The 16,287-nt window shown below is 41.1% G+C and overlaps 1 protein-coding gene across 1 annotated transcript in view; it reads right to left on the reverse strand.

Moving 5' to 3' along the window:
- LOC126175456 (choline transporter-like protein 1) overlaps window positions 1–16,287 on the reverse strand; it is a 513,527-nt gene that overhangs the window by 98,462 nt on the left and 398,778 nt on the right. Inside the window, exon 2 of the mRNA XM_049922260.1 lies at window positions 13,664–13,728. Within this exon, the coding sequence (XP_049778217.1) occupies window positions 13,664–13,723 (60 nt within the window). The 5' untranslated portion in view covers window positions 13,724–13,728. The remainder of the gene's footprint in view (window positions 1–13,663; window positions 13,729–16,287) is intronic.

Genomic DNA, 16,287 nt, shown 5'->3' on the forward strand with positions numbered 1-16,287 from the left:
TTTCTCTTCTTCAGAAATGCTTTCCTTTCCATTGCCAGTCTGCATTATACAGGGTTATTACAAATGATTGAAGCGATTTCACAGCTCTACAACAACTTTATTATTTGAGATATTTTCACAATGCTTTGCACACTCATACAAAAACTCAAAAAGTTGTTTTAGGCATTCACAAATGTTCGATATGTGCCCCTTTAGTGATTCGGCAGACATCAAGCCGGTAATCAAGTTCCTCCCACACTCGGCGCAGCATGTCCCCATCAATGAGTTCAAAAGCATCGTTGATGCAAGCTCGCAGTTCTGGCATGTTTCTTGGTAGAGGAGGTTTAAACACTGAATCTTTCACATAACCCCACGGAAAGAAATCGCATGGGGTTAAGTCGGGAGAGCGTGGAGGCCATGACATGAATTGCTGATCATGATCTCCACCACGACCGATCCATCGGTTTTCCAATCTCCTGTTTAAGAAATGCCGATCATCATGATGGAAGTGTGGTGGAGCACCATCCTGTTGAAAGATGAAGTTGGCGCTGTCGGTCTCCAGTTGTGGCATGAGCCAATTTTCCAGCATGTCCAGATACACGTGTCCTGTAACGTATTTTTCGCAGAAGAAAAAGGGGCCGTAAACTTTAAACCATGAGATTGCACAAAACAAGTTAACTTTTGTGAATTGCAAATTTTCTGCACGAATGCATGAGGATTCTCTACCGCCCAGATTCGCACATTGTGTCTGTTCACTTCACCATTAAGAAAAAATGTTGCTTCATCACTGAAAACAAGTTTTGCACTGAACACATCCTCTTCCATGAGCTGTTGCAACAGCGCCGAAAATTCAAAGCGTTTGAATTTGTCATCGGGTGTCAGGGCTTGTAGCAATTGTAAATGGTAAGGCTTCTGCTTTAGCCTTTTCTGTAAGATTTTCCAAACCGTTGGCTGTGGTACGTTTAGCTCCCTGCTTGCTTTATTCGTCGACTACCGCGGGCTACGTGTGAAACTTGCCCGCACGCGTTAAACCGTTACTTTGCTCACTGCAGGCCGACCCGTTGATTTCCCCTTACAGAGGCATCCAGAAGCTTTAAACTGCGCATACCATCGCCGAATGGAGTTAGCAGTTGGTGTATCTTTGTTGAACTTCATCCTGAAGTGTCGTTGCACTGTTATGACTGACTGATGTGAGTGCATTTCAAGCACGACATACGCTTTCTCGGCTCCTGTCGCCATTTTGTCTCACTACGCTCTGGCGGCAGAAACCTGAAGTGCAGTTTCAGCCGAACAAAACTTTATGAGTTTTCTACATATCTGTACTGTGTCGTGACCATATGTCAATGAATGGAGCTACAGTGAATTTATGAAATCGCTTCAATCATTTGTAATAGCCCTGTATCTCATCTTTACTTTGACCATCATCAGTTATTTTGCTTCCCAATTAGCAAAACTCATCTACTACATAAGTGTCTTATTTCCTAATCTAACTCCCTCAGCATCATCTGATTTCATTTGACTACATTCCATTATCCTCGATTTTCTTTTGTTCATGTTCATCCTCCTTTCAAGACACTGTCCATTCCGTTCAACTACTCTTCAGGTCCTTTGCTATCTCTGACAGAATTACAATCTCATTGGCAAACCTCAAACATTTCATTTATTCTCCATGGATTTCAATTCCTACTCCAATTTTTTCTTTTATTTCATTTACTGCTTGCTCAATGTACAGATTGAATAACATTGGGAATAGGGTGCAACCCTGTCTCACTCTCTACACTTGTATGTGTATGGATACAACTTGGAAACAGAGTTTTACAATATTTCCTCTGTAATTGAAGAAAGGTTTTGTTGAGGATATGGGTAGAGAAGTTCCAACTTTTATGTTTGGATCAGGAAGTTCCATCCTAAACTCATTCCTGTCAATATAGCAAATATAATTTCTTTTGAGGAAACTGATTCCAAGAATCTCCGTCCAGATATTTAACTTTGTAATTCTTGTCTTCTTCATGCCTTACAAATATGACTTTGTTATTTTCTTTGCTTACAAACTTCACACGTACCAAATCATTGATTTGTACTCCTAAATGATCATCAGTTTTAGCTTCATATTTTCATTCAATGGCAAAAAATTTTATTACTAGAAATCAGGAATTTATCTCTATCTACATTATCAGACTCAGCTTGTAACAGAATAGTCATTAGCTACAACTCTTATTGCTGCCTTGAACTGACACCTTCCAGTATGGTATTATACTTCCTTCACTTATGCTTGTTTTACAGTTCTTTCCTTTTTTTGTGTGAGCCTCAAACAACAGCTCAAAACAGTTGTAGTTTTTTTTTGTTAATGATTAGTTCCCATTCAACTGTGCAATTCTCTTCAGTAAGCTAAGAACCAAGCTATATACTTGGTCTTGAACTGACACCTTCCAGTACCTTATTAAATTTCTTTCACTTATGCTTGTTTTACAGTTCTTTGCTTTTCTTGGTGTAAGCCTAGAACTACAGCTCAAAACAGTTGTAGGTTTTTTAAATGATTAGTTCACATTCAGTTGTGCAGTTATCTTCAGCAAGCAAAGAACCAGGCTATACAGGGCATTACAAAAAGGTACGGCCAAACTTTCAGGAAACATTCCTCACACACAAATAAAGAAAAGATGTTATGTGGACATATGTCCGGAAACGCTTAATTTCCATGTTAGAGCTCATTTTAGTTTCTTCCACCTACACTCAATGGAGCATGTTATCATGATTTCAGACGGGATACTCTATCTGTGCTGCTAGAACATGTGCCTTTACAAGTACGACACAACATGTGGTTCATGCACGATGGAGCTCCTGCACATTTCAGTCGAAGTGTTCCTACGCTTCTCAATAACAGATTCGGTGACCGATGGATTGGTAGAGGCAGACCAACCTCCACGCTCTCCTGACCTAAACCCTCTTGACTTTCATTTATGGGGGCATTTGAAAGCTCTTGTCTACGCAACCCCAGTACCAAATGTAGAGACTCTTCGAGCTCATATTGTGGACGGCTGTGATACAATTCGCCATTCTCCAGGGCTGCATCAGCGCATCAGGGATTCCATGCGACGGAGGGTGGATGCATGTATCCTCGCTAACGGAGGACATTTTGAACATTTCCTGTAACAAAGTGTTTGAAGTCACGCTGGTACGTTCTGTTGCTGTGTGTTTCCATTCCATGATTAATGTGATTTGAAGAGAAGTAATAAAATGAGCTCTAACATGGCAGCTATATAATATTCATATGGACTGAACCCATGAACCCTGGACCTTACCGTTGGTGGGGAGGCTTGCGGGCCTCAGCGATACAGATGGCCGTACCATAGGTGCAACCACAATGGAGGGGTATCTGTTGAGAGGCCAGACAAACGCGTGGTTCCTGAAGAGGGGCAGCAGTCTTTTCAGTAATTGCAGGGGCAACAGTCTGGATGATTGACTGATCTGGACTTGTAACACTAATCAAAACGGCCTTGCTGTGCTGGTACTGCGAACGGCTGAAAGCAAGGGGAAACTACAGCCGTAATTTTTCCCAAGGGCATGCAGCTTTACTGTATGGTTAAATGATAATGGCGTCCTCTTGGGTAAAATATTCTGGAGGTAAAATAGTCCCCCATTAGGATCTCCGGGCGGGGACTAGTCAAGAGGACGTCATTATCAGGAGAAAGAAAACTGGCATTCTGCGGATCGGAGCATGGAATGTCAGATCCTTTAATTGGGCAGGTAGGTTAGATAACTTAAAAAGGGAAATGGATAGGTTAAAGTTAGATATAGTGGGAATTAGTGAAGTTCGGTGGCAGGAGGAACAAGACTTTTGGTCAGGTGAATACAGGGTTATAAATACAAGATCAAATAGGGGTAATGCAGGAGTTGGTTTAATAATGAATAAAAAAAATAGGAGTGCAGATAAGCTACTACAAACAGCATAGTGAACGCATTATTGTGGCCAAGATAGACACGAAGCCCACATCTACAATGTATGATGAGATAAAAGAAATTATTCAGGTAGTGAAGGGAGAGTAGGGAAAGGGAGAGAAGGAAACATAGTAGGTGAATATGGATTGTGGTAAAGAAATGAAAGAGGAAGCTGTCTGGTAGAATTTTGCACAGAGCATAACTTAATCACAGCTAACACTTGGTTCAAGAATCATAAAAGAAGGTTGTACACATGGAAGAATCCTGGAAATACTAGAAGGTATCAGATAGATTATATAATGGTAAGACAGAGATTTAGGAACCAGGTATTAAATTGTAAGACATTTCCAGGGGCAGATGCGGACTCTGACCACAATCTATTGGTTATGAACTGTAGATTAAAACTGAAGAAACTGCAAAAAGGTGGGAATTTAAGGAGGAGGGACCTGGAGAAACTGACTAAACCAGAGGTTGTACAGAGTTTCAGGGAGAGCATAAGGGAACAATTGCCACAAATTGGGGAAAGAAATACAGTAGGAGATAAATGGGTAGCTCTGAGGGATGAAGTAGTGAAGGCAGCAGAGGATCAAATAAGTAAAAAGACGAGGGCTAGTAGAACTCCTTGGGTAACAGAAGAAATATTGAATTTAATTGATGAAAGGAGAAAATATAAAAATGCAGTGAATGAAGCACGCAAAAAGGAATACAAACGTCTCAAAAATGAAATCGACAGGAAGAGCAAAACGGCTAAGGAGGAATGGTTAGAGGACAAATGTAAGGATGTAGAGGCTTATCTCACTAGGGGTAAGATAGATACTGCCGACAGGAAAATTAAAGAGACGTTTGGAGAAAAGAGAACCACTAGTATGAATATCAAGATCTCAGATGGAAAGCCAGTTCTAAGCAAAGAAGGGAAAGCAGAAAGGTGGAAGGAATATATAGAGGGTCTATACAAGGACGATGTACTTGAGGACAATATTCTGGAAATGGGAGAAAATGTAGATGAAGACAAAATTGGAGATACGATACTGCGTGAAGAGTTTGACAAGCACTGAAAGACCTGAGTCGAAACAAGGCCCCAGGAGTAGACAACATTCCATTAGAACTACTGACGGCCTTGGGAGAGCCAGTCCTGACAAAACTCTACTATCTGGTGACCAAGATGTATGAGACAGGCGAAATACCCTTAGATTTCAAGAAGAATATAATAATTCCAATCCCAAAGAAAGCAGGTGTTGACAGATGTGAAAATTACCGAACTATAAGTTTAATAAGTCACAGCTGCAAAATACTAACACGAATTCTTTACAGGCGAATGGAAAAACTGGTAGAAGACGACCTCGGAGAAGATCAGTTTGGATTCCGTAGAAATATTGGAACACGTGAGGCAATACTGACCTTACGACTTATCTTAGAAGAAAGATTAAGGAAAGGCAAACCTACGTTTCTAGCAAGTGTAGACTTAGAGAAAGCTTTTGACAATGTTGACTGGAATACTCTCTTTCAAATTCTAAAGGTGGCAGGGGTAAAATACAGGGATTGAAAGGCTATTTACAATTTGTACGGAAACCAGATGGCAGTTATAAGAGTCGAGGGACATGAAAGGGAAGCAGTGGTTGAGAAGGGAGTGAGACAGGGTTGTAGCCTATCCCCGATGTTATTCAATCTGTATATTGAGCAAGTACAAAGGAAACGAAAGAAAAGTTCGGAGTAGGTATTATAATCCATGGAGAAGAAATAAAAACTTTGAGGTTCGCCGATGACATTGTAATTCTGTCAGAGACAGCAAAGGACTTGGAAGAGCAGTTGAATGGAATTGACAGTGTATTGAAAGTAGGATATAAGATGAACATCAACGAAAGCAAAACGAGGATCATGTAATGTAGTCGAATTAAGTCGTGTAAGGCCGAGGGAATTAAATTAGGAAATGAGACACTTAAATTAGTAAAGGAGTTTTGCTATTTGGGGAGCAAAATAACTGATGATGGTCGAAGTAGAGAGGATATAAAATGTAGACTGGCAATGGCAAGGAAAGCGTTTCTGAAGAAGAGAAATTTGTTAACATCGAGTATAGATTTAAGGATCAGGAAGTCGTTTCTGAAAGTATTTGTATGGAGTGTAGCCATGTATGGAAGTGAAACATGGACGATAATCTGTTTGGACAAGATGAGAATAGAAGCTTTCGAAATGTGGTGCTACAGAAGAATGCTGAAGATTAGTTGGGTAGATCATATAACTAATGAGGAGGTATTGAATAGAACTGGGGAGGAGTTTGTGGCACAACTTGACAAGAAGAAGGGACCGGTTGGTAGAACATGTTCTGAGGCATCAAGGGGTCCCAAATTTAGCGTTGGACGGCAGCGTGGAGGGTAAAAATCGTAGAGGGAGACCAAGAGATGAATACACTAAGCAGATTCAGAAGGATGTAGGTTGCAGTAAGTACTGGGAGATGAAGAAGCTTGCACAGGATAGAGTAGCATGGAGAGCTGCATCAACCCAGTCTCAGGACTGAAGACCACAACAACAACAACAAATATTCATGAACATACTCGATGCGTGATATTTCTTGGGTAATCGAAATGTTCCCCGGATTGTAGGGGGACGGTACCATTACATCTTGGTGGCATCTTGAATGATTGCGTTGTGTTACGTTACAAAGACCGCATGAATGCTTACGACCTAACAACAATCGTTTAAGATAGTACGCCTGCAGTTCAGTGTAGGTAAAGCAGCAACACATTGTGGTACGGCGGGTTGCCGCATTGGGGTGCTGCAGGCGAGTTCGGTCACCGTTACGTACTGCAGGAATTTCAGCACTAGAGACGAACCAGCAATTATTGCACAAACAGTTATTCCTTGATATCAGTTATTTTAAACGTTTAGTAATAATTGACAGTTAAATGAGCTGTGATTGGCTGATTTCATAATTCTGACGATTGTGTATAATTCTGAAGATTGTGTGCCGTAATTTGCATTAACTCTCGCAATACCGTTTCGGGTGCCCACCATTTGAAAATGTTGTAATCTAGTCCTGTACATTATATTTTAAAATTTTGAAAAAAATATGTATTGTTTTTGATGATCTCTTATAGCAGACTACGTGATTGTTTTGAATTTTTCAGTAAAACGTAACCCAAGAATTCAAGTCTTAGTAATGAATGTGACTTTTCGCAACAAAAGTCGAGTTTTCAAGTTCAGGGCCACTCTTACACATATACTTATCTTTAAATGGTATGTTGCGAGAAAAACAATAACAATTAATTAAATATGCATTTTTGACAATTTCGTTGTTGTGTTCATATAGTACCCCATCCCTTTGTGTGCACATTGCGGGAAATGAGTTGGTATTGGTAAGATGGTGCTAAAAGTTAATGTCAGGTTCTGGACCCGACTTACACGTCAGTAGCAATTTAAAAATGATGATGTTCATAAAAGTTAACGACAGCAAACGCTTTTTTTACATTTTTTTGTAGTGGGGATAAAGTCGCCTCCTCCTCCCACTTTGGTAGTGCGCGTTAAGGAAACTGCGTTAGTATTTTTTGGGTTAACTAACGTGGAACTGGCTGCACGGCCTTCCGGCCAAAAGCCAAAATAAATAAATAAATAAAACTTACGTGGGACGAAATAAAATGTTTTAGCCGCCGGCTTATTAAATATTCATCAAAAAACGTCGTTTTCAAACAATTTATTAAAATATCATGACGGAAAATAAAATGTTGGCATATGAAAACTATACTTTCGAAAGGGGTTGGGGGTTGGGTTGTTTGGGGGATGAGACCAAACAGCGAGGTCATCGGTCTCATCGGAGTAGGGAAGAACGGGGAAGGAAGTCGGCCGTGCCCTTTCAAAGGAACCATCCCGACATTTGCCTGGAGCGATTTAGGGAAATCACGGAAAACCTAAATCAGGATGGCCGGACGCGGGATTGAACCGTCGTCCTCCCGAATGCGAGTGCAGTGTGCTAACCACTGCGCCACCTCGCTCTGTGTACTTTCGAAAGCAACAAGTAACATGTAGCTCAGTTACTGTAGCAAAATTATAAATTTAACTTTTGCTACATTACACTCGCTGCAACAAGTGTAGAACTATAGTTCCCGGGTTCGATTCCCGGCGGGTTCAGGGATTTTCTCTGCCTCGTGATGGTTGGGTGTTGTGTGCTGTCCTTAGGTTAGTTAGGTTTAAGTAGTTCTAAGTTCTAGGGGACTGATGACCATAGATGTTAAGTCCCATAGTGCTCAGAGCTATTTTTTTTTGTAGCACTATAGATCATTAAACAAGATATCTGACTGACGTGCCTACACAGTGGTTAGATCGGACATGTCTCCTTTGTCTGTTTTCTTCCTTGTAAAATAACAAATATCATTATTGGACGGCCTAGTTACAGATGCGCCACTGCCATCCGACAGAGAGATACTTCACAAGCCATTGAGAAGTGTCATACTGTCCTATTCACCTATTCTGTAACCAGAACTGCCTATCTGGAACTAACCAGCAGCTCGACAACAGACAGATTTTTACTAACGCGTGGCGGGGTTACACACACTATCTACAGTAGTAATGCCCAAATAGTTCATGTCGCTAACCTACAGATAAGAACACTCGAGATGGATGTCTGTTGCCAGTCAGCTCTACTTGTTTCGTTGTTTAATTTACAAAAAGGGACTTCAGGGGATTCTTAAATCCCAGGGCTGGCAAATGGTCAGCAAAATCAGTAAAAATCAGTATTTTGCAGATTGACCTTTCTAGTCTGTATTTTTCAGTTTTGGTCTACAAAGTCAATTTCTTTACCATGGCTTTTTTTAAAATTTATGTCATATGAAAAAAAGTTTGTAGCTGGTAAACTGATGTTTTCGGTAGCAGATAGACTGAAAAATCAGAGAAAGCCTTTGAGAAGGCTGTGAGCTATAACTTTTGTTAACAACCTTGTACACCAGAGGGCAATTGTTGATCTCTGTATCGGGAGAGTTATCTAACTGAAGACAATGAAAACACGAATACAACTGGCAGATCTCGGAAAACAGTACAGCAATGGTTTCCCTGTTGCTGAAAGGGCACAGGAAAAAAGTCACAGTGAAGTTTTTTGTCTGTTTGCGCACAAATGTTTTCGACTTCTTGGGGCTTTAGTGCTACAGAGCAACATGCTTACAGCCGGAAACAAAGAGAACAATTTGAAGTGAAACTTCACTTCTACCTTTGTCTTCAGCTCGTCCTAGCTGATTTTGTAATTTTATCTCTCGGAGCTACACAGTCAATTCAGCTTTATTCTGCTAGACAAGCTGCTTCAAGGACGGAGTTAATCTAGTGTGTGAAAATGATTGGAAGGAACTTTGCTCTTGAGTCAGCTTGTGAAAATCGGAAAGAAACTTTTGAGGCAATATTTCCTGGAAATGCTTCTTTGAATTCACCATACAAAGGCAAGGCAAGATATTTAGAACGTGACGCCTTAGCCCCATATTTTAAAAAACAGTTAGGGGTGATATTGGAACAGCACATTTCTCTCTTTGATTTGATGAAACTGCGAATAGAGTTCGAAGGAAAGAGCTCCAAAATGCAGTTAAATACTGGTCTGATTTCAGACAAATGATTATGGTATAACATCTAAAGACTTTTCTTATTGGTGAAGCTACAGCTAGTGATATTTACTCCTAGTTAAATGAAGCCTTGAATAATGCCCAGTTTCTCGCCGCTACTGGTGATAGGTTGTGATGGACCCGATGTTAACAAAACTATGAATCGTCTTATGAATAATTCTGTGATCACGTTGATTGATTTTGGCTCATGTAACATGCACATCAAACATAATGCATTACAAAAAGGATTACAATACTTTAATGAAAATGCTTTGGACATGATCTTGTTCTATAGTTTTTTTATATACAATTATCTAGTTAGGAAAATTTTTAAAAAAATACAATCACATATGAAACTTTTAGGTCATCAGATTATGGAACATGTTTCCTCTGGATGGCTGACATTAGAATTAGCTGGAGGCAGACTTTTAGAACAATGGTCAGCTGTTGACAAATACTTTCTTTATAACCCAGCACAAAAACAAGCTGATGAGTTGTTAAACTATTAAAAAACAGAACTGCTAGAGCAGAAATTATGTTTGTTCTTGCAAGAGGTGGTACATTGGTTACTTTCGAAAGAGATATCCCTTAATGCATATAATCAATAATGAACTCAGAAACGTCGTCAGAACACTCACGAATTGATTCTGTGTAGGTGCTGCTCCAATAAGTCCGGAAGCAGTTTGTGGTAAGTATTACTTGCCATTGAAAAACATAGTGTTCGACACTACAGAAAGTAAATATCTCAGGTAGCTAACTGCACTAGAAAGATACTATATTTCCATGCAAGCTAGAAAGCCCTGCGTCTGCTTGTAAACATATTTTGGAAAAGTTTCCTTTGGATAAAACCGTGTTGTGGTATCTTCGATGTTTGTATACTACAAAGAGGGTTGAAGAAGGCTCATACAAAAACATAAGCTAGTGATATTAACTGGCGACACAACGTTCTCTAGAACTGCGCTGTACATACTAAAACTTCATTACACAGATGACTGTATGTAGTGTTTTCTTGTGATCAGATGCTTAATGTAAAAGTACAACCATACAAGTTTTGAGGATAGTACAAAATTTTTCTTCGAGCCGCTGATTCGCAGACCAAGTTGCCACTTAAATTACTTTGTTATGCAGTGTGTGCCAACAGACTGAAAACAAAATGTTGTTGATATCAGAACCATTCTGGAGCAAGACCGACACTCATCCTTCTAGCCCTTACACCAGAAGTAGCAAGTGGAGGTGATGTAGTGTAATTTTTTGTGTAGCATTAAAGACATTTAAGATCTATTAAAAAAAACTATTTTTTCTGCAAGGTTGTTTTTCCACAATTGCCAATTTTGGCTACAGCATCGTTTTCAGACGGACCCGCATAAAGATAGTAGTAGTAATAGTAGTTTTACTCATAGAAATAGAGAAATAAAATCCAGAACAGGGCCGCATTTACGCGTGGGGTATCTATACTGTAATCATTGTTTAAATGCTGTGATGCGGGCTCTGTTATAATCACAAAATACTTAGACATTATTATTTTGTACGGGCTTATTCGGCTGTTTTTCTCAATCGACAACTGATGTGACTTAAATCAGCATTCACGTCTAAGACCTCGCGGTCCCTTACATAAAATTTCCTGTGCAGTTCGTTCAAACGTATGGCTCATCAGTTGGCAGAACCATAAAGGCTTAAAAAATATAATTACCGGTAATGAAATTTGATGGTCTGAAGTGAGCATTTCGTGGAAACCCTGTTTCTCCCATTCCTAACGTCATACAAATTAGGGCCTCATACAAATCATACTCCTAAAACTTTTTGAGCTCTTGAACTATGGAAAACCATTTTGGAAAACTTTATTCCCTAAGGAGATATTGCGGGAAACGTACATAATGTGTTAAGATCCATAACGTCTGACAGTTCACAGAGTAGCGACGTCATAACAATGTAAAGCGTCCGCCTTGATTGTTTTAGCGGGAATTCAAAATTCAGCTAAACAAAATTCTTTTTTAAAAAAGATAAGAACGAATTCTTATCAAAAAGTGTTTTTGTTGTAACAATTAGTGCTATTCCTAAAACTGAAATACTGATTTTTAAAAAAAGGTATAAGGCAATGAAATGGGAAAAACAAAAAAAGTTCGCACAAATTGGAGATACAAACAAATATTAATTTTGTGACATAAATCTAGTGTACCAAGAGTGGAATTAAAAGTTTACGACGAAAGTTACCATTTTATTAAAATGGTATCACTCAGAGGGCTTCCCTGATTTCACACACATTGTCGGAATCTGACGCTGAATCCGCCCTTGACATTGCGTGGCGTCTCTAACGGAATCTTGAGTATACCTTGGCCAATTCGCTCCTTCAAATCATCTCTGGTCCTTGGATAGTTTTCCTGGTAAACTTTTGAACTCGTGGTAAGCCCAAAGGAAAAATTGTGGAACCGATAAAGCTGATGATCGGGGTGAACACGGAATATCGTCATTTCGGTAGATGAGACGCCAAGGAAACGCGAATATAGGTACAACTATTGACACAACAGCAGTATGGTTTGTTGCACCATCCTTCTCGAAGAGTGTTTCTTCATCTAGATTTGGAAGATGACACGGAAGGCCGCAGAGGTAAATTAAACTGTCCCCAGAAGCACTTTGAGCACAACAAAAGTATCCGAAGTTTCGTAATACGCCTTTACAGCAATCACACGTTGCACACTTAACCAACGCTTCATAGCTACTAAAACATCCTCCCTCCTGCACACCCTCGATCAAGTCTTTCACTTCCATAAACCCTCACCACGACATCCAACAAGTCCTCAAATCACCCCGTTTGTCTGCGCGCTTTGTATACATTGTGTAAACTTTTAAATGGCAGACCTCTCCCTAGTCCTGAATCGGTAGAAGTCGGTAAACGGCGGGAGGCTTCGGTAGGCACGCAGTTTCGACTGCTGCCAACATTACGTGGCTGACTGTGTTGTACACGGTAGCCATTGTCGACTGCTTCGTTATTGTTTTGAGCTGTACTGTTCTGCGTGTTTTTATTGTGCAGTTGTGCTAAACATTATCAAAATGAGTGAAGAGGCAGTTGCTGGCCCATCTCGGGAGTCGCCAACAACTTCCAAGCCTTTCGTCTGCTTTCGTGTAAGCATGACGTGCAATTTGTAGTGCCAGCTCTGCAACTGGTAGGCGTGCCTTGTCCCCCCCCCCTCCCCCCCACAACGGCTCTTCACCATCGCAAGCCAATGCTTGCTTCCTCCTCTCCCCGCACATCCCTCTAACTCTACCGTCTTACAGTTAACACACTTTTTTTGTAAGAACATCCTCATAACGACGTTAATAACTAATGTTCAATCCCTTAGTGATTTTTGAATCTCATCGATTCATTAAATCGAACACTTATAAAGAAAAATTACCTCAGATGCTGCTTTATGGGATTTTATTTCGCAAAGTGCTCTAAAATGCTGATTTTGCGACTTATTTTCACAAATTTTTCACTACGTTGTTTACTCAGAAATAGCCACGCGATGTCTACTGTTAGAGAGGGTGCTGCACGTTAAGAGGAAGTGCCCTTTGCGCGTGCGTAATTCCAGCAGTGAAGTCCTTGCGGCAAACATCAGGCGTCTCATTGTTTCTTACGGTGAGTAGAAAACTTTTGGACTTCAGGCTGTAGCGCGTGTGCGTGTGCGTGTGCCAGCTGACACGACTACAAGCTGCTGCGATTCTACCTGGAGCGCTATAATAGTCGAAATTGGCGAATCGTGACGTATAAAATATTGTTCACTAAATGAAAAGATTTTAAGAAATGCATGTTAGCTTTGCTGCATTGAATTTTACACTTTTATACCGAGCCGTTTCGGTTCTCAGCCCTCATCCAGGAAAAAAAGCAGAAAACATGTCGTAGGTTGAAAACCGAAACCGGTCAGAATAAACGTGTAAAATTCAATACAGCAAGGTTAACGTACATGTCTTAGAACATAATCATGCTGTAGATTGTCGCCTAAATAAATGTTTGAATGGAAGCAAACTCGCCGGAAAATGAGTTATTTAATAAAGTCATTACTGCTGCGAAAAAAACACGAATCTCTGCAGGAGAGGATGTCTCACAGAATTTTAAAAGGGACTGTATCTATATTTTAGTGCTGGAGGATAATCAGTAGAAAGACAAAGATGAGAGTAAGTGAGCAGCAGCCGAACTGTACCTGCGTCTGAGACTGGCTAGACGGCTCCACCCGGTCGCTAGAGCTGCAGCAGGCACCCATCTCGCCTGAAAACACACAGCCACCATTAATTCGCTTCAAACAGCACTCTATGCTGGGAACACGTTCATTTCTCAAGTAGTAATTCTTACTCTAATGCATTCCTCATTATCTTTCAGTTGGACACCTGTAGCAATTACACTACTGGCCATTAAAATTGCTACACCAAGAAGAAATGCAGATAAACGGGTACTCATTCACGCAATTTGGGTGCATAGATCCTGAGAAATCAGTTCCCAGATTAACCACCTCTGGCCGTAATAACGGCCTTGATACGCCTGGACATTGAGTCAAACAGAGCTCGGATGGCGTGTGCAGGTACAGATGCCCATGCAGCTTCAACACGATACCACAGTTCATCAAGAGTAGTGACTGGCGTATTGTGACGAGCCAGTTGCTCGGCCACCATTGATCAGACGTTTTCAATTGGTGAGAGATCTGGAGAATGCGCTGACCAGGGCAGCAGTCGAACATTTTCTGTATCCAGAAAGGCCCGTACAGGACCTGCATTATGCGGTCGTGCATTATCCTGCTGAAATGTAGCGTTTCGCAGGGATCGAATGAAGGGTAATCTCCACTGTTCAAAGAGCCGTCAATGCGAACAAGAGGTGGCCGAGACGTGTAACCAATGGCACGCCATACCATCACGCCGGGTGATACGCTAATATGGCGATAACGAATACACGCTTCCAATGTGTGTTCAACGCGATGTCGCCAAACACGGATGTGACCATCATGATGCTGTAAACAGAACCTGGACTTATCCGAAAAAAATGACGTTTTGCCATTCGTGTAGCCAGGTTCGTCGTTGCGTACACCATCGCAGGCGCTCCTGTCTGTGATGCAGTGTCAAGGGTAACCGCAGCCATGGTCTCCGAACTGATAGTCCATGCTGCTGCAAATGTCGTCGAACTGTTCGTGCAGATAGTTGTTGCCTTGCAAACGTCCCAATCTGTTGACTCAGGGATCGAAAGGTGGCTGCACGATCCGTTACAGCCATGCGGATAAGATGCCTGTCATCTCGACTGCTAGTGATACGAGGCCGTTGAGATCCAGCACGGTGTTCCGTATTACCTTCCCGAACCCACCGATTCCATATTCTGCTAACAGTCATTGGATATCGACGAACGCGAGTAGCAATGTCGCGATACGATAAACCGCAATCTCGATAGGCTACAACCCGACCTTTATCAAAGTCGGAAACGTGATGGTACGTATTTCTCCTCCTTACACGAGGCATCAAAACAACGTTTCACCAGGTAACGCCGGTTAACTGCTGTTTGTGTATGAGAAATCGGTGGGAAACTTTCCTCATGTCAGCACGTTGTAGGTGTCGCTACCGGCGCCAACCTTGTGTGAATGCTCTGAAAAGCTAATCATTTGCATATCACAGCATCTTCTTCCTGTCGTTTAAATTTCTCGTCTGTAGCACGTCATCTTCGTAGTGTAGCAATTTTAATGGCCAGTAGTGTATATAACTCCGCAGAAAGCTTCATTATACGTTCAGAAGCTCTTAACAGAAAAGAAACTGAGTAAAGAGAACGTGAAACTATGAAATTACAGAATGAAGGAAACTCTGAAAATAACACTAAAAATGACAATAATGCTACCATGGTTCTCTGGTGTAATGCCAGATCTGATCGTGGAAGGCCCACGTTATTTCGGCGGACAAGCGTTGCAGCCAAAACACGAGCTTTAATAGGGACAGTGAAAGAAGGCACGGGTCTCGATAAAGCGGTGGTGTACCAAGTTTCACGGAAAAACGTATACTGAACAACGATCCGCGCAACGGAATATCGATGTGCAGTACATGAGCGCCTCACCCGCTTACTTCAGCCCAACAAGTCTGCAATAGTAGGCCACTGCACTGAAAATGGACTTTAAGTGAATTACCAGCAAACGAAAGTGACGGCTACCATCGATAAATTTTGGGAGTGCATTCTCGATAAAGTTACTGAAATTCGTGTGACTGATAATTTAATCAACAGGGTCACTGGCTTTAAACTGAACAAGGCATGAATGCCAATACTAAGCTCCATCAAAGCAAAACGTGAGACCAGGACGCGAGACGTGAAGGGATGGCGGGCAGAAGGCAATTAAGAACAACCCCTCCATTGTCGCAGCCGCACGCTAATTGTAAAAACTGCACCATTCAGCCCCAGCACAAAGCAATGGAAATTGTAAATATTTTAGATATAGATCAAGCAAATTCGCCAAAAAGCAGGAACCACCTTCATATTACAAATGTGTTAGAAATAAAAATAAGTATTACATTGAAAAGCTGTGAAAAATAAATGTATAACCCAAATGGTCGAATAGAGCAATAAGATGCTCTCAAACAGCCCGCCCTATCTCCATCAGGGAAATGGAATGAAAGGATTTTTTTTTTTTAAGCAGATACTTCATTCCATCTCATGACCAACTGATCATGGCTAAACGATTGTCCGCCGAAATATCGTGGACCTTCCGACGATCGGATCCAGCAGTATACCTGAGAACCTTGGAAGCAGCAAATACGCCAGGAAAGTTCAAAAAAATGGCTCTGAGCACTATGGGACTTAACATTT

This window comes from Schistocerca cancellata, chromosome 3 (assembly GCF_023864275.1).
Source record: "Schistocerca cancellata isolate TAMUIC-IGC-003103 chromosome 3, iqSchCanc2.1, whole genome shotgun sequence".
NCBI classification, from domain to species: Eukaryota; Metazoa; Arthropoda; class Insecta; order Orthoptera; family Acrididae; genus Schistocerca; species Schistocerca cancellata.